Genomic DNA, 16,102 nt, shown 5'->3' with positions numbered 1-16,102 from the left:
CTCTCTTTTTGGGCCATGGACCCTGCATCCAGCCCCACTGTTTGGCCTGGGCACACCTGCCAGCTCCAGCATTGTAACGACAGAATAGTGGGACACGTTGCTTTTGTAAAGGGACAGCCTTCAAATACTTGGTGGCTTTTCGGATATGCACATCCTTGACAACCTGGGCAGTTTCATGAGTATTCTTAAAGTGAATGTGAAGATTTGAACCTCTTGATTTGCATGATTTTGTGGGGTTTTCTGGATCCACTGACTAGCAAACCATTTTCAGAGATCATCTCAGGCCGCCTGTGAGAAGAATATCTTCTCATTGTTGATGGTGGCCTTTTAAGCACAAAAGGTTTTAATTTCCATGTAGTCCAGTTGATGTTTTCTTTTGTCATTTATGCTTTTGGTGTCATCTCTAAGAAGCCATGGTCTATTCCAGGATCAAGAAGGTGCACATCTGTGTTTTCTTCTATGAACGTTATAGTTTTAGCGCTTATATTTAGGTCTGTAAGAATCTTGAGTTGAGTTTTGTATATAGTACAAGATAGGAGCCCAACATAATTCTTTTGTGGGTGGCTACCTGGTTGTCCCAGCACCATTTACTGAAATTAGCTTTAACAGTATAATTATTCTCAACTATAAATTGATTATTGCAAGACAGTATTTCCTGGATATGTGAAGAAATTATCCTTATTTCACAGGTGGAGAAAAGGATCTCTAGTGTTGCACAGGAGATTGCAGCATATACTCGAGGTCGGAATCTGAAGGCTGGACATTTTCAAACCACTTCTAAATTCTTTTTTGCTTTTTTGGTTAGGGTAGGTAATTAACTTCATTTTTTTTTTTTTGGTGTTTGTTTTTAAACAGGGGAACTATAGCAGTTTGGAGAACTTTTTTTTTTTTTTTTTAGGCGAGGCAACTCTTGGTTGACCTCACCAGATTGCAAGGACCTTGTCATCCCTTATTTTTTATTTTTAACGCCTCCAGCACCTGGTCTTCCTAGGTGGTCTCCCATCCAAGTACTAACCAGGCCTGACCCTGCTTAGCTTCTGAGATCAGTCTAGATAGGGCTTGTCAGGGTAGCATGGCCATAGACAGAACTGTTTTTGACTAATCTTTTTTTGAAATCCTATTCTTTGATACCATGCTGAGTAGGTTTTTACTGGCTAAGTGATTAGTGAGCAACTGTCACATAGTAGACACTGTTTATACAGACATAAAAATGAATTTCTCATAGTTGATTGTTAGAAACAAACCATAATCCACGAAACTAAGTACCGTGACTTGGTAAAGAAGTGACTAATTTAGTGTAAGATTAGGATTGAGTCAGGAAGGGTTTACAAAGGTGGAGACATTTGAGTTGGTCCTTTGAAAGGAAGGTGAGGACAGGAGAGAGAGTACCCTGTGCAGCAGCAGTCATGTGAGTGAAGGCACGGAGCTGTGACAGTGACATGCCATGTTTAAGGGCCAGGAGGGGGTTCAGTGTGGCTAACGTACGCTGATGAGCTTGGACAGGCACTCCTAGCATCTGGTTATGAGTGTCTTATTTCTCCAGTCCCTGACCCTCACTTTCTCCCAGAGCTGCTATTGTCAGGGGACTAGAAATTAGACAGGAGCGATCCACTTCAGTGTGGGACATCTTTACAGGTGGGAAGAGTTCTTTCTCCCTGCGTGTGTGTGTGTGGTGGGGGAGGGGGGTGGCGCTATGTTGGGGATATTTGTTGTATTAAGTTGAAAATCCGAAGACATCGATTTTATAGAAATTCTTTCAGAAAATTAGGTTAATAATTATTGGGTACCTTCTATGGGATCTGAGATTGTTTAGGAGTTAAAAAAAGTAAATTACAAGAAATGATGTTTCAAAGGCTACTGAAGTTAAAACATTTAGTAACGACCTGTTCCTTGTTAAGCATTTGAGAAAGTAGCTGTGCTCCACAGCCAGGTGTCTCTGGGAACAGGACGAGGTCTGTTACTTGTATTTACATTCGAGAGTTTGGAGAGACAATCAAGGAGCAAATAATAATAATAATAAAAAGCCAGGTAGTAGTACTTGCTGTGCCGGTAAAGAAAGTGAGGTGATGTGGCAGGGACTGAGAGTGGACAGGGAAGAACCTAGATTTCAGCGACTGCAGCTGACCATGTGAAATCTGGGGAAAGAGCATCCAGCAGAAGAGATTTCTCATACAAAGCTCTTAAGGTGAGAGCGAGCTTGCCGCATCAGGAGCAGAACGAAATTCACTTTTATGTTAAGATTTTCAAGAAAGACTGGGAAATTTAAATTTTGTTGAGTGGACTGGGATTTCAGGATTTCAGGTCCTTGTCACTTGGTTTCCATTTCTAGAGGATCCATTTGGTTACTGTGTAAGGATATGAAAGTTATTTTGTAAATGATAAGTTTTATTGTGTAATGTAGACATGTGTGTGTATTATTTCCCTCCAGCACTGTTTGGAAGTCAGTTGCAGACTTAAAATCCTTTATCCCTTAGTATTTCAGTGTGTATTTCTTTAAAACAAGGGCTTTCTCTTATTTAACCACAATACAGTGATCAAAATCAGGAAATTAACATTGTATAATGCTATTATGTAATTCTTAAGACTAAGATTCTGCAAATCTTATTCAAATTTTGTCAGTTATCTCATTAGTAGGGGTTTTTTTTTTTTTTTTTAAATAAAGACAAAAAATCTTAGAGCCTGTGTTCTAGACTGTGACCATGTTTTTAATAAGCTCCTTTCACTGGCATTGTAAAGTCTTTGTTTTTCATGATAGTGTCGTTTTTGAAGAATATAGGACTAGTTATTTTGTAGACAGTCTCATAAATATGGTATGTCTGATGTTATCTCATGTTTAGAGTTAGATTATGCACTTTTGGTCAAGAATACCACAGAAGTGATGTGTACAACATACCCAGAGGCAAATGATGTGATTACTTTGATGGCTTGGTTAAGGTGGTGTCTACTAGGTTTTGTTGATTGATGAGGGGAGATACCTAGAGACCATTTAAATATCCTCAGACTTATCAAACTTATCAGCTAGTTTTAACATCCATCAATAATTATTTTCTGAATCTGTTGTGAAGATTGCCAAACGGCGATTTTCTAATTCATTTATTCTTTTTGAATTTATGAGTTGGATTTCTGTTGTAAGGAAGAGCTTTCCCCTATTTATTTGTGTGTTTATCTACACCTTTGTAGACATAGATTTTTATAGTTTTTATTTTATTCAATGCTTCAAAACTCTTTACTGATGATTATTTATGTGGATGCTCAAGATCCAGATTTAGACAGTGGGAGGCCTTCATGCTAATTTCTGTCTTTTTTTTTTTAATTTAAGATTTTAGGTGTGAATATATTTCAAATTGGGTATTTTTAGAGCATTTTTGGTTTACAACAAAAGTTCCTATGTCCTTTTTAAAACTCCCCATCATTCTTTGAGAATCGATAGTAATTTTTTAAGAAAATGTTTTCTCTGTATTAGTGACTAAAACACTGTTAAGAAGCAGATTTTTTTAAAAAAACAGACTATTTCGTAGAGCACTTTAGGTTCACAGCAGAGTTGAACAGAAAGTACAGAGTTCTCATAGCCCGCCCTGCTCCCACGCACGTGTGACCTCTCCCTCTGCCGGCGCCCACAGCAGAGTGGTGCATTCGCTGCAATGGATGAATGGACAGTGGCACATCTTAATCAATCAGAGTCCATGGTTTACATTAAGGTTCACTCTCGGTGCTGTGTGTGATGTGGGTTTTGACAAACATGTGATGACAGGTATCTACCATTATAATGTCATACAGAATAGTTTTACAGCCCTAAACATCCTCTGTACTCTGTCTATTCATCCTACCCTCCCACCAACCCTGGCATCTACTGATGTTTTTGTTGTCTCTATAGTTTGGCCTTTTCCAGAATGTCATATAGTTGGAAGCATACAGTATACAGTCATTTCAGATTGGCTTCTTTCATTTAGAAATGTGCATTTAAGGTTTCTCCATGTTTTTTCATGACTTGATAGTTCATTTCTTTTCAGTGCTGATTAATATTCCATTGTTTGGATGTACCACAATTTATCTGTTCACCTACTGAAGGACTTCTTGGTTGCTTTCAAGTTTTGACAATTATGAATAAGGCTGCTGTAAACATCTGTGTGCAGGCTTTTGTGTGGAGATAAGTTTTCAGCTCCATTGGGTAAATACCAAGGCGCACCCAGTTGCTGGATTTTATGTTAAGAGCTTGTTTAGTTTCGTAAGAAACTGCCAAACTTTCTTCCTAAGTAGCTGTACCATTTGCATTTCCACCAGCAGTGAGCGAGAGAGTTCCTGCTCCACGTCCTCGTCAGCATTTGGTGTGGTCTGTGTTCTGGATTTTGGCCCTTCTAGTAGGTATGTGGTGGTGTCTCATTGCCGTTTTAATTCGCAGTTCCCTACTGATATAGGATGTTGAGCATCTTTCCATATGCTTGTTTGCCATCCGTATATCTTCTTTGATGAGGTGTCGGTTCAGGGCTTTTGCTCACGTTTTAATTGGATTGTTTTCTTATTGTTGAGTTTCAAGAGTTCTTTGCATCTTTTGGATAACAGTTCTTTATCAGATATGCCTTTTGAAAATATTTTCTCCAATTTTCTGGCTTATCTTGACAATCTCTGGACCGTGTCTTTTGCAGAGCAGAAGTTTTCAATTTTAACAAACCCAGTTTATCTGTTATTTCTTTTGTGGATTGTACCTTTGGTGTTTTATCTAAAAAGACATTGCCATGGCCAGGGTCGTCTGGATTTCCTTTTATGTTATATTCTAGGAATTTTATAGTTCTGCATTTTACATTTAGACCGGCGGTCAATTTTTAGTTAATTTTTGTAAAGAGTGTAAGGTCTGTCTCTGTTTGAGTCATGTTTTTGCATGTGGATGTCAGTTCACCATTTTTTGAAAGCTTTTTCCCATTGTCTTGCTTTTCTCATTTGAAAGGTCAGTCGACTCTGTATATGCGGGTCTATTTCTGGGTGCTCTGTTCTGTTCCATTTACCTGTTTGTTCTTTCGCCAGTGTCATGCCATCTTGATCACTGTGGCGTTACAGTGAGTCATGAAGTCAGGGTAGCCATTCCATTGTTTTTTCCTTCAGTACTGTGTTGGCTATTCTGAGTCTTATGCTTCTCCATATAAACTTTAGAATTAGTTCGTTAATACCCACAACATAATTTGCTGGGTTTTGATTGGGATTGCATTGAATCTCTTGATCAAGTTGGGAAGATCTGAGATTTTGACATTGTTTTTCTATTCATGAACATGGAATAGTCTCTTCATTTATTTAGTTCTTCTTTGATTTCTTTCATCAGATTTCATCTTGTGCATATTTTATTAGGTTTATACCTAATTATTTCACGTTTGGGGGTGCTATTGTAAATGCTAATATGTTTTTAATTTCAAATTCCACTTTTTAATTACTGGTGGGTAAATAGGAAGGTAATTAACTTAGGTAACCTTTACCTTATTATAATCACAAGCTCTGGGAGTTGTTTTGTTGATTCTTTCAGATTTTCTACATAGGCAATCATGTCATCTGCGAATAAAAACAATTTTATTCTTCCCAACTGGTATGCATTTTATTTCCTTATAGCGTTAGCTAAAATCTCCAGTTTGGTGTTGGAAAGGAGCGGTGAGAGGGGACAGCCTTGCTTTAGAAGGAAAGTTTCTAGTTTCTCACCGTTAAATATGTTGTTAGGTATGAGGGTTTTTTTGTACATGCTCTTTATCAAGTTGAGGAAATTCTCCTGTATTCCTAGTTTGCTGAGAGTTTTTTTTTTAGATCATGAATGGATTTTAGATTCTGTCAAATGTCTTTTCTGCATGTGTTCATGTGGTCTTTTTTTTTTTTTTGATAGCCTGCTCATATTATGGATTTCACTAATTCATTTTTGAACATTGAACTAGCCTCGTTTATCTGAGATAAACCTCACTTGATTATGATGTATAGTTCTTTTTATACATTGTTAGATTCAATTTGCTAATATTTTGTTGAGGAATTTTGCATCTTTGTTCATGAGAGACAGTGAAAAGACATTTTTATCACTCCATTTTAATTCCGTTTTAGTTTTCTGAAGTGCGATATTCATTTGTGAGAGTTTAGGGTGAAAGAAACTTTCGTTCATATTTTGATATATTTTCTCACTTTTGTGAACTATACCTGTGAGTTGTAGAAAGAAACTATATTAAGTTTTCCAAATGTTTTAACATTGCTTCTCAAACGTAAGCCCGGAGTTTTATTGAGATTCGTCGGCCCCCGGACCAAGTTTTGAGTAGCATGCGGTCTTAACACTATGCAGTATAGTGCTTCCTGCTCCTTCTCTAGCCTTCGCAATCTAAGCCTTGATTCTTTCTAGAACAGCATTTATTACCTTCTTGATAGATTGTAGAAACTTTTTATTATGACAAATTTCAAACGTATGTACATATAGAGAGACTAGCAGGATTCTTACGTAGCCATCACCCAGCTATCAACACATGTGGCCAACTTTGTTTCATTTATATTCCTCTCGCTTCCTCCCAGTGGATTATTTTAAAGCAAATTCCAGACACATTATAACACTAAATATTTGAGTATGTGTCTCTTAAGAGAAAAGGACTCTTACAAATACGGATACAATACTGTTAATCATGCCTTAAATTCTTAATAATTTTTAAATATAAAATCAGCGTTCAAATTAATTTTTAACATCTATGTTAATGATTTAATATACACATACACACAGGAATTTGCTGATTGCATCTCCACTGTATGATTTTGTACCTCTATCCCCCATAATTCTTTAAACTGGTAGTTAGAACTAGCAGCTTGATCATATTCAGGTTTGATAACGATTATTATTATCTGGTGCAGATAATTCATAGGTAGTATGGTGTATAGATGTAGGATAGCTTTCCCTTAAAAATAGATTTTTGGTATTGCTTCAATGTATACGTATTTAATTCATAACATCAGTCATTTGGTGAGACTTTCCCCTTTTTCACTTGTCTGAATGAAAATGAAAGGTTTTATTTTAATTGACTTACTGTGGTTTCTTTAGTAATCTGTACTGGTGTGTTGAAGAGAAGTCAGAGTGACTTATTAATAATAAAGATTAATATTAATCTTCCTCAGTGATCGACTCCAAAATAAAAAAAATACTTAAGGTATTATATAGTCTAAAATCATGGTGAGTACTCCAAGTTGTCATTTTTCACGCAGGTGTAGATGCTAAATTTAGTATATTTTGTTTTGTAAATAACTGACGTAGGTTCCGCTTTACTTGCTCTACTTTTTAGACACTTTGCAGTACTTAATCTAGATATGCTTTGGGAAGATTCAATGTAATCTTAAAGCTAAAATTTGAGCAAAATGTGCGTTAATAAGTTTATCCTTATTTTTTTAAGTTTACTTGTTTGGATACTGTCAGTAGTCATCTAAGAAGGACTGCTTAGTGAAAAACTCTGGATAATGGGAACAGGTGACTCTGAGCTGCAGTAGGAAAGTATGTTTATTACATAATGTATATAGTACAGACTTTGGTGCCAAAATGTCTGGATTCAAACCCTGCCTCTGCCACTTGAGTAAGCTTTGTGACTTTAGGCAAATCACTCAGCTTCTCAGTTCTCTGTTCCTGTTTTCAGTCATTAAAATTGGAGATAATAATAATACCTGTTTCTTAGGGTTCTGAAGATTAAGTTAGTTAATTTATATGTATTGTCCTTAGAACAGTGTCTGGCATATAGTAAATGCTAGCATTTCTGCTGTTCTCTTAGTCAGATAAGGCTGGCCCCGGCAAAATTGCGCAATAGACAGAGGTGGCCTAGACATCCGTCCAGCCCTAATGATTGAGCAAGCAGTGCCTGTGGCAGTAGTCTTTGGCGTTCCTTCCTAGGTTGCCCTTTGCTAAACTTTTGCCTACTCGTTCTCCCTGTCCCTACAATGAAAACCCAAATCACAAAATCTCCATACCATTTTCCTATTATTCATTACACTAGGAATCAAGAGATCTAATTGAATCACACTATTATTAATAAATAACATTTGTAAGTAACTTGTATTTATAAAATAAGTTTTAATTCAAATCACTATAATGGAGTGGGGCATTATGAAAGAGATTTTTGGTCAAGACGTAGCTCTGAGTTGATTTTTGCCTTGGAATATTTCATCCATTTGATCCTGTCTGCTTTTCACATCTTTTTCTTTCTTTATATCAGAACTTGCTGATTATCTAAAAGTTGTAATGTTTGGTAAAAACATGGCCTTTTGTTGGGCTAGGTGTACAGTAATGACTCTTGGTTTCTGTGGATACTTAGTTGGGATTAATCTGTTTGGTGTGAACAGAAAATGGATAGGATAAATGAAAGAAATCATTTCGAGCGAGGTAGCATGTTTATAGTTCTTGCAAAAGTTGTTTTATTTATCGACTGCTGGGTCGATGTGCACTCTTGAAGATGATCACCCAGTTTCATGTATGTCTGGGAAAACTTGTCATCTTTCACCTAATTAGGTTGCAGGTGCTCTGAGCATAGGGACAATGCTTTATCTAGTTATATCAATATTTCTGAGTCTTTGGTTGTTACGTGAAATTAGTTTTATTTGGGATGATAATTTGGGGTGCGTGGCTGACCTGCGCTGTCTCTGAAGCTGTGTGAAGGAACCATGCTAGGATAGGGTCTGCGTAGCTCAAGATGCACGTGCCGTATCACCCCTCCTTCCTGTATTGCGACTGTCGAGGAACTGAAGCAGTTGAGGAAGTTGAAGTAGAGGAAGTTGGGGGAAGTTACAGGTAAAACCCTTCTATGTAAAGATGTAGGATTCCTCTTGAAATGATTGGAAGATAGGTTAAAAGAAAAACATTAGAATGTAACTTTTATTATAGTTTTTTAAAAAAGCACAGTGTTGACTTTAAAACATAAATTTTATATTCTTCGTTACATTTCAAGGATTTAGGTTCGGTTGGAATGAGGGTAACTGTGCTAGTTGTCTGGGTAATTGCCTCAGTTAAGGCATAGAGGCCATAAGGCAAGGTCACCGTGACAGGTGTTATTTAACTTTGCCATTTTAACTAAATTTACTTTGTCCCACTTGTGCACACAGTCCTGGCGATGGGCCAAAGTCTGCTCATTTGGTGCAGGCGACGTAGGTAACAGTTCTCTTTGTAGAGAGGGATGCTCAGCACGTTTTTGAGACCTGCTGATTCTCGATTACACATAATTTCACGTAGGTCGAGTACTTGCAGAGGATATGTGATGATTGCACACGTCTTTCTACTTCTTTCTACTGTACACCATGGGTCTTGTAGGTAACCGTGTCGCGAGAGCCTGTGGCAGACACGTTCCTCCTGCGGTCTTGCCCCAAAGCGGGGATCCCATCCTCTAGGATTTTTTTTATTTGCCTGAGATTGCTCAAAAGCTCCACTTCCCTTTCTTTGCCAGGTCACTCCGTGGGGTCTCTTCATGGGGGGCTGGTTTCCATTCCATGCCACTAGAATCTCTGAGCCATCACTTTTGAAACCTCAGCTACCTCGTTGAGAACTGCGGGAGGAGATGGGCTAAAGACAGCACACGAGTCAGGGTTCCAGACCTCGCTAGGGAGCGCCGCGAGTGCCGGGCGCTCGCAGACATGGCGCTCGGCGTGTACTTGACGTGATCTGAAAAACTTAATGAGAGACTCGAAACTTGAACTGAGCCTTAAGGGACGGGCAAAATTCACCAGGAGTGTGTCTGCTGTGTTCGTGTTTCTCAGGTGGAGCCTTCGTGTGTGTATCGTGGGGTAGTGGTACAGGCATGAGTCTGGGGTATGTGTTGTGTTTGGAGTGAGTGTGTGAGGAGCAGATGTGTGTGTGTGTGCATGTGACGGGAAGGAGCTGAAAGTTTATGCTATTGCAGAGCTTCAGAAAGAGCACCTTGTTACGAGGAGAATTATCCTGATCGCCGTGAGCCGGATGGATTTAGAAAGGGAAGGCGCTTAGGAGGCTGTTGTAGGCGTTTTGACCTGAAAAGGGTCGATGGCAGGAGTGGGAGGCGAAGAACCGATGGGGCAGAGGCCACTGGGGAGCATCCGTGGGGAGAAGGCAGCATTCAGGAGGATCCTGAGTTTATGCTGGGTGCAGGGGTGTCCTTAGTGGGAACTGGAGAAGTCAGGATGGGGGTTCTGAGAGGAAGGTAAGAGGTTTAGTGTAGGGCGCAATAAGCTGTTGGAGCCCTGAAATGAGGTCGGATTTTAGATAGAGGGTTCACCATGGCACCCAGCCAGCTACGGGATCTTGCTCAAGACCAGTTAGTTTTTCTATCGACTGTCGTGAGGAAGACAGTAATGTAGGAAGGTGCTGAGGAGAAAAGAGGAAGTGACTGCATGGGATTTTTGGCTTAGAGTTAAGTAGTACTTTTTATTTATATAAATATTACAATTCAGAATTAATTACCTTGTAATATTTTAACAGAACTTGAAAATTCAACATGCTTGGAACATCCTTTCAGTTTTACCTTCATCCGTATTCCCTAAAGATGCTTTCTAAGCATCTGTAAAATCTCCACAGATGTATATTAATACTCGTATCAACGATTATATTTATATTAATAGTTATATTACTAACTATGGACTTAATAATAAAGCTAATACAGAACCTTAAAGACTGCTGTAAGTCCTTTCTTTGGATAACTTCTCATCACCTGAAACTGGCAACTGAGCTGCTCTCAGTTTGTTTCTTAGGGACTTTGTACTTGAGAATGACTTCGCTTCTTCCGTTCACTTAAATAGGGTTTTAGTAGGTCGGGGGAATTTGTAGTAAGCACTTTTACAGTGTTTAGTAATGCTTCACAAATACGGCCTAATTCATTATTAAGCATGACGATATAAAAGATGTGCAATTACTGGCCCCTCCCTTAACCCCAGCCATCGACCCATACATCCATAATACTTGTGCCTTTATTATTGCTTGAACTGAGGATATATAATTAAAAGCAGTTGTGAATTTAGTACTGGAAAATGGTTGGTATACTGGAGACATTATCCAGTCTGCCTATAGGTAGAGCTTGATGCATAGACGGATTCAGGGACTCTGGTCCATGGAATGGGAACTAACTGCTGGTATTGCATTCGAACCAAGGACTGTTTTTTTAAGAGTAGCACTTGGGTCTAGTGCCTCTTAAAGAAGGTCCAGGTTATGCAGATTTTATCGTTAACTTTATTCTACTAATTAATTGAAGTTTGATTCATTGGATAGAATTGGAAACGTGTTACATGCAAAATTAGACTTAAATGAAATTTACTTGGGCATATCAATATAAGTTAAAAGAGATTTTGTAACTTTTTCAGTGTGCAATACTAAGAACCTGTTGCTATTAAAAATAATTTTATGTCCTTTTATGACATTTGGAAGAAAAAGTGTACTTAGTGTAAATTTCATCTCAAAACCACATGGTCGAGCTGTTATCTTTACTCTCACGTTCCATTTACTGATTACTGCAGGTACAAATGGCTCTCTCAGGTAATCCTCTCTGCCGAATTTTAGTTTCGCATTACTAAAAAACAGCATTCTCACAGCCTCCATTCCCCATGGAAAGGGCACTGTATACATCATCATCTAACATAACACACTTATCTTAGAACTCTGAGCTTAGTTTTCATATTTAGTTACCTGGATGTTTGGAAGGGCCAGGCTGTTCACCAGGCACATGATTCTTTATTTTCTGCGGCAAACTTTTTTTTGGGGGAGAGTCAGACATGGACATTTAAATATGTTATACTGGCATGTTAGTTCCATGAAGATTAGCTGAGATAATGTAAGTTCACAAGCTGTTCAGTTGAGCCTACAACCATATCAAAGTAAGGCCTATCAAAGCAAGCATGAGTTTTTGAATGCGAATATTTTTAATGAAATATTGAAATTATTTACGGTAGCCCTGGCTATATTCATTATGTTACTTGTTCTTACCATGATAAGTTTTTACTTGCTCATTTTAATTTCCAAATGAATGAGCAAGTAATTTACTTATATTTCATTCCTGAGAAACTAAAGGGAAGAAACTGCCGAATGAGTGTGAAAACAGCTGTTAAATCTCAATGTTCATTTTAGGGATGCTTATATGATTAGAGTTCCTGGATCTTCAGCATACTTATCTCATTGTGTGTAATCGTGTGCACAGAATAAACTTAAAAATCTAAGCAAGATAAATATAAATTAGCTGGGTTGGGCAAAAAATGCTCTTGCTGAAGGAGAAAAAGGCTTCAAAACTAAATACAAGCAGTGTTTTTTGTTGTTTTTAAATACTTGGTTTACAGCACCTTCAGTAATAACAAGCAATACAGGTAGGAATTGATTTAGATTACCAAGTCATATTAGTGTGCTCATTAGCGCACACTTACACGTTTAAAGTTTTGTAGATAAGTGTCTTTCCCATGTCCAGTTTCACTGACCAGCCCATCAGATAGCTAATTTTATTTGCCGTGTTAAATTAAAATTCTAAATATAATAGTTCATTATTAAAAGAAGTGAGTAGGATTAACACAGAGAATTGATTTAAAAAATAGAGAATTGATTAAAATAAAGCCTTTTAAAAAACGCTTTTGGATGAAGTAGCAGGCTCAAGTGAAATTCAGTTTCAGTCTCTTCGATGGGAATAAACTACTCACAGTTAGACATGGTATTGCAATGTCTCCTGAGGAAGTCAGGATCGGAGCCCCCAGAAAGACTGAATCTTGTCTTTGATCTGTTTTATAAACCATACTTTTATTCTGACCATATGCGAGGTGAAGGTTATAGCATGGAAACTAAAATCTTAGTAAGTGTGAGTTTTCTTTTAGCTATTACATAGTAGCCTTTCTTATAGTGAATCTGTCCTCTTAACAGCTCACACTATAAATGAGTTGAGGACTTGGCAAGCCAGGGACATAATACCACGCTTACAAAATGAAAGATTGAGCTCCCAGGTTCAGAGAAAATGCCTGAGAAAGAGAGGGGAAGAGCTATTACCTGCCTGGAATTTCTTTCATTTTGCTGGATATAAATAGGTGGCAAGATGACATTAGTTTAGTTGAGAAGGGATTTAAGAAAATGGAGAGGCTTTAGTGGCCAGTGTCTAAATTCAGGCCGTTAAAAAAATCATTATTAACTTCCTTTGTAAGTTCGTCATCATTAAATAATAGTCTTCATTGTCATGTGGTGTTAGGAAGCCCAGTGAAGAATCATAGGAAACTTTTAAACAGTGATTATATTTTTAATGGGAATTGAATTTTGAGTATATGTTAAATATTGACTATTTTGAGTATGAATATTCAAAATTATATTGGAGTGGTATGCTAGTAGTTAGCAACATTCCATCGATTTCATTGTCCCAAGTATAGGTGATGTGCAATTTTTATTTTATGCGTTTCAGACAGAAGTAGATTTTGAGGATATAGGCCATCAAGGAATTTTATCTGTTTCACAGGGTCGTTTGTGAATTGTAAGAAGTATTCCTTAGCAGCTTTCTTTCCTACCTGTGCTTATTAAGAGCAGTGGATAATTAGCACTTTTAAGCTGCTTTTCTCCATTAGGAGGAATGATAGAATTGACTTTGATCTTCCACATTCTTTAGTAAGTCAAACATGATACTATATACCTAGATAGCATGCTAACCTATGTTCATAATTTGAGAATGGTTGTATGTTTAAGATACTTGGTTTGTGTTCTTCTCTTTACCTATGAGTCTTTTAACGGTTGATTCCTTTTCTAAATTGATGGTGACGACCTGGCTGAAATGATACATCCCCATTAGCAACTTCCCTCTTACAGCCTCCCTTTATCTCCTGCTTACCCCTTGCATTCAGAAATACAATTTTATCGAATCCCGAAATCTAAGGTTTTTCTTTGGGAATTTATCCCCCGTGTCTACCAAAATCAAAAAACTGAGAATAGGTTAAAATCTTGCATATGTCGTTTGAGAAATTTATAAGTAGAAAGGTACTTTTATTTTGGGGGCATATTTTAGAGGTGGAATTATGTAATTATTGTTTTAATAACCATGTCCTAATTATTTATAGCTTCCTGCCTGACATAACTCACTTCAAGAAGTGCACGATGTCAGAACGTGGAATTAAGTGGGCTTGTGAATATTGTACGTATGAAAACTGGCCATCTGCAATCAAGTGTACTATGTGTCGTGCCCAGAGACCCAGCGGAACAATTATTACAGAAGATCCATTTAAGAGAGGTTCAAGCGATGTGGGTAGAGACTGGGATCCTTCCAGCACCGAAGGAGGAAGCAGTCCTTTGATATGCCCGGACTCCAGTGCAAGACCGAGGGTGAAGTCTTCGTACAGCGTGGAGAACGCGAACAAGTGGTCATGCCACATGTGCACATACTTGAACTGGCCTAGGGCAATCAGATGCACCCAGTGCTTATCCCAGCGTAGGACCAGGAGCCCCACAGAATCTCCTCAGTCCTCAGGGTCTGGCTCAAGGCCGGTTGCTTTTTCTGTTGATCCTTGCGAGGAATACAATGATAGAAATAAACTGAACACAAGGACCCAGCACTGGACCTGTTCTATTTGCACGTACGAAAACTGGGCCAAGGCTAAAAAATGTGTAGTTTGCGATCATCCCAGACCTAATAATATTGAAGCAATAGAGTTGGCAGAGACTGAAGAGGCTTCTTCCATAATAAACGAGCAAGACAGAGCTCGGTGGAGGGGGAGCTGTAGCAGTGGACATAGCCAAAGAAGGTCGCCTCCTGCGACGAAACGAGACTCTGAAATGAAAATGGATTTTCAGAGGATCGAATTGGCTGGTGCCGTTGGCAGCAAGGAGGAACTCGAAGTGGACTTTAAAAAAGTAAAGCAGATTAAAAACAGGATGAAAAAAACCGATTGGCTCTTCCTCAATGCTTGTGTGGGTAAGTTTCTGCATTTTTTTGAATGGGATGGGAAAAGACGTTAAAAGTGACGAGAAAGATACAAGCGGGGTCAGTAGTACTTAGCGTTTAGTTCATTCAGCATGGGAGCGGTGCTCTCAATGTGCGTGCATAAGAATCTCTGTATTTGTGATCTTGTTATGACTTTGTACTAAATTGCCTCCATGTCATTGTATACGTGTTTCTCCATCATTAGGGAGAAACTTTTTAAGTGAACACAGAGTTTTTCACACATCAGTAGTAAAAGACATACCTGGAGTTTAAAACTGCTACTCTGTGTGTGCTGTAACAAGATGTGACTGGGGACACCAGCTGCTGCTTCCGAGTGTTTGTAAACACTGCGAGCATCTTGTGACGGTAGAGGCTTTAGTCAGATGTTAAAAATACCACAAAAATGTGTGACTCCAAGAAGTCGAACACACATAACATTGACCTTGAAAATACTGATACTAATTTAACACTAACGTCATGTAGTAAATATTTGCAAACTTTATGAAACTGATTTAGCGAGGCCAACTCATTCTACAGGTTCAATTATGATTTGTGTGTTTTGTGGTTTTGGTTTAGTGCTTTGCTAAAGAAGTTCTGGATATTGGTCCCAGTTTCTGGCTCAGAACTGGGCTTGCTGTAGTTGTTGACCCTGTGTGTTAATTGTTTGTGATGTAATTCACAAAAGTAATTATTTGACTTTTCTGTATTTTCATCTCTTTGCATTTTGAGTAGATTAGCTGTTTGACGATTTCAGTTACTTGGATGTGGCGCTTACTTTGACATTTAGTTTTGTAAAGGAAGTTTTGAGTGAATACTCAAGTTAAATACCGTGCAGAATAGCTAAGCCTTAAACGTGGCTTAGTTGTATATACACATTTTCCCAATATTTCTTTTGTTTTTAACTCCTGAATGTAGCCCCAGGAATATGGAAGACGTAACTATATAAACCCGCAAGTCCTGAGAGAGGAGTCCTATTTCAAGAAATCTGAGTTTTAAATTTTAGTTTCATCCTGGCCAAAAGGATGTCTCTCAGCAGTGAGCCCCTCTGAGCACGGAACGCAGTGGGCACTTGGTGCCTGTTAGCTCCAATTGCGTCCTGAAGGCTGGGCGTGGAAGCACAGAGCTAGTCTCCTGCTCTCTGTGCGGTCCCATTTCATCCCATTTCCCTCCTACCCCAGTTGGGGTAACACTCTTGGTGTTGACTGTCTTCTTTTCATAAGGAGATACAAAATGGTTTT

The 16,102-nt window shown here is 38.4% G+C and overlaps 1 protein-coding gene across 1 annotated transcript in view; it reads left to right on the top strand.

The window, feature by feature from the left end:
- The first annotated feature begins 785 nt into the window (after positions 1–785).
- The window catches only part of ZRANB1 (zinc finger RANBP2-type containing 1), a 51,063-nt gene continuing 35,746 nt past the window's right edge, over positions 786–16,102 (top strand). Inside the window, exons 1-2 of the mRNA XM_006912864.3 lie at positions 786–806; positions 14,005–14,855. Of these exons, the coding sequence (XP_006912926.1) occupies positions 14,042–14,855 (814 nt within the window). The 5' untranslated portion in view covers positions 786–806; positions 14,005–14,041. The remainder of the gene's footprint in view (positions 807–14,004; positions 14,856–16,102) is intronic.

Source organism: Pteropus alecto, unplaced genomic scaffold (assembly GCF_000325575.1).
Source record: "Pteropus alecto unplaced genomic scaffold, ASM32557v1 scaffold74, whole genome shotgun sequence".
In the NCBI taxonomy this organism is placed as follows: Eukaryota; Metazoa; Chordata; class Mammalia; order Chiroptera; family Pteropodidae; genus Pteropus; species Pteropus alecto.
The sequence above is the reverse complement of the archived record's forward strand: the minus strand, read 5'-3'. Positions and strand labels throughout refer to the sequence as shown.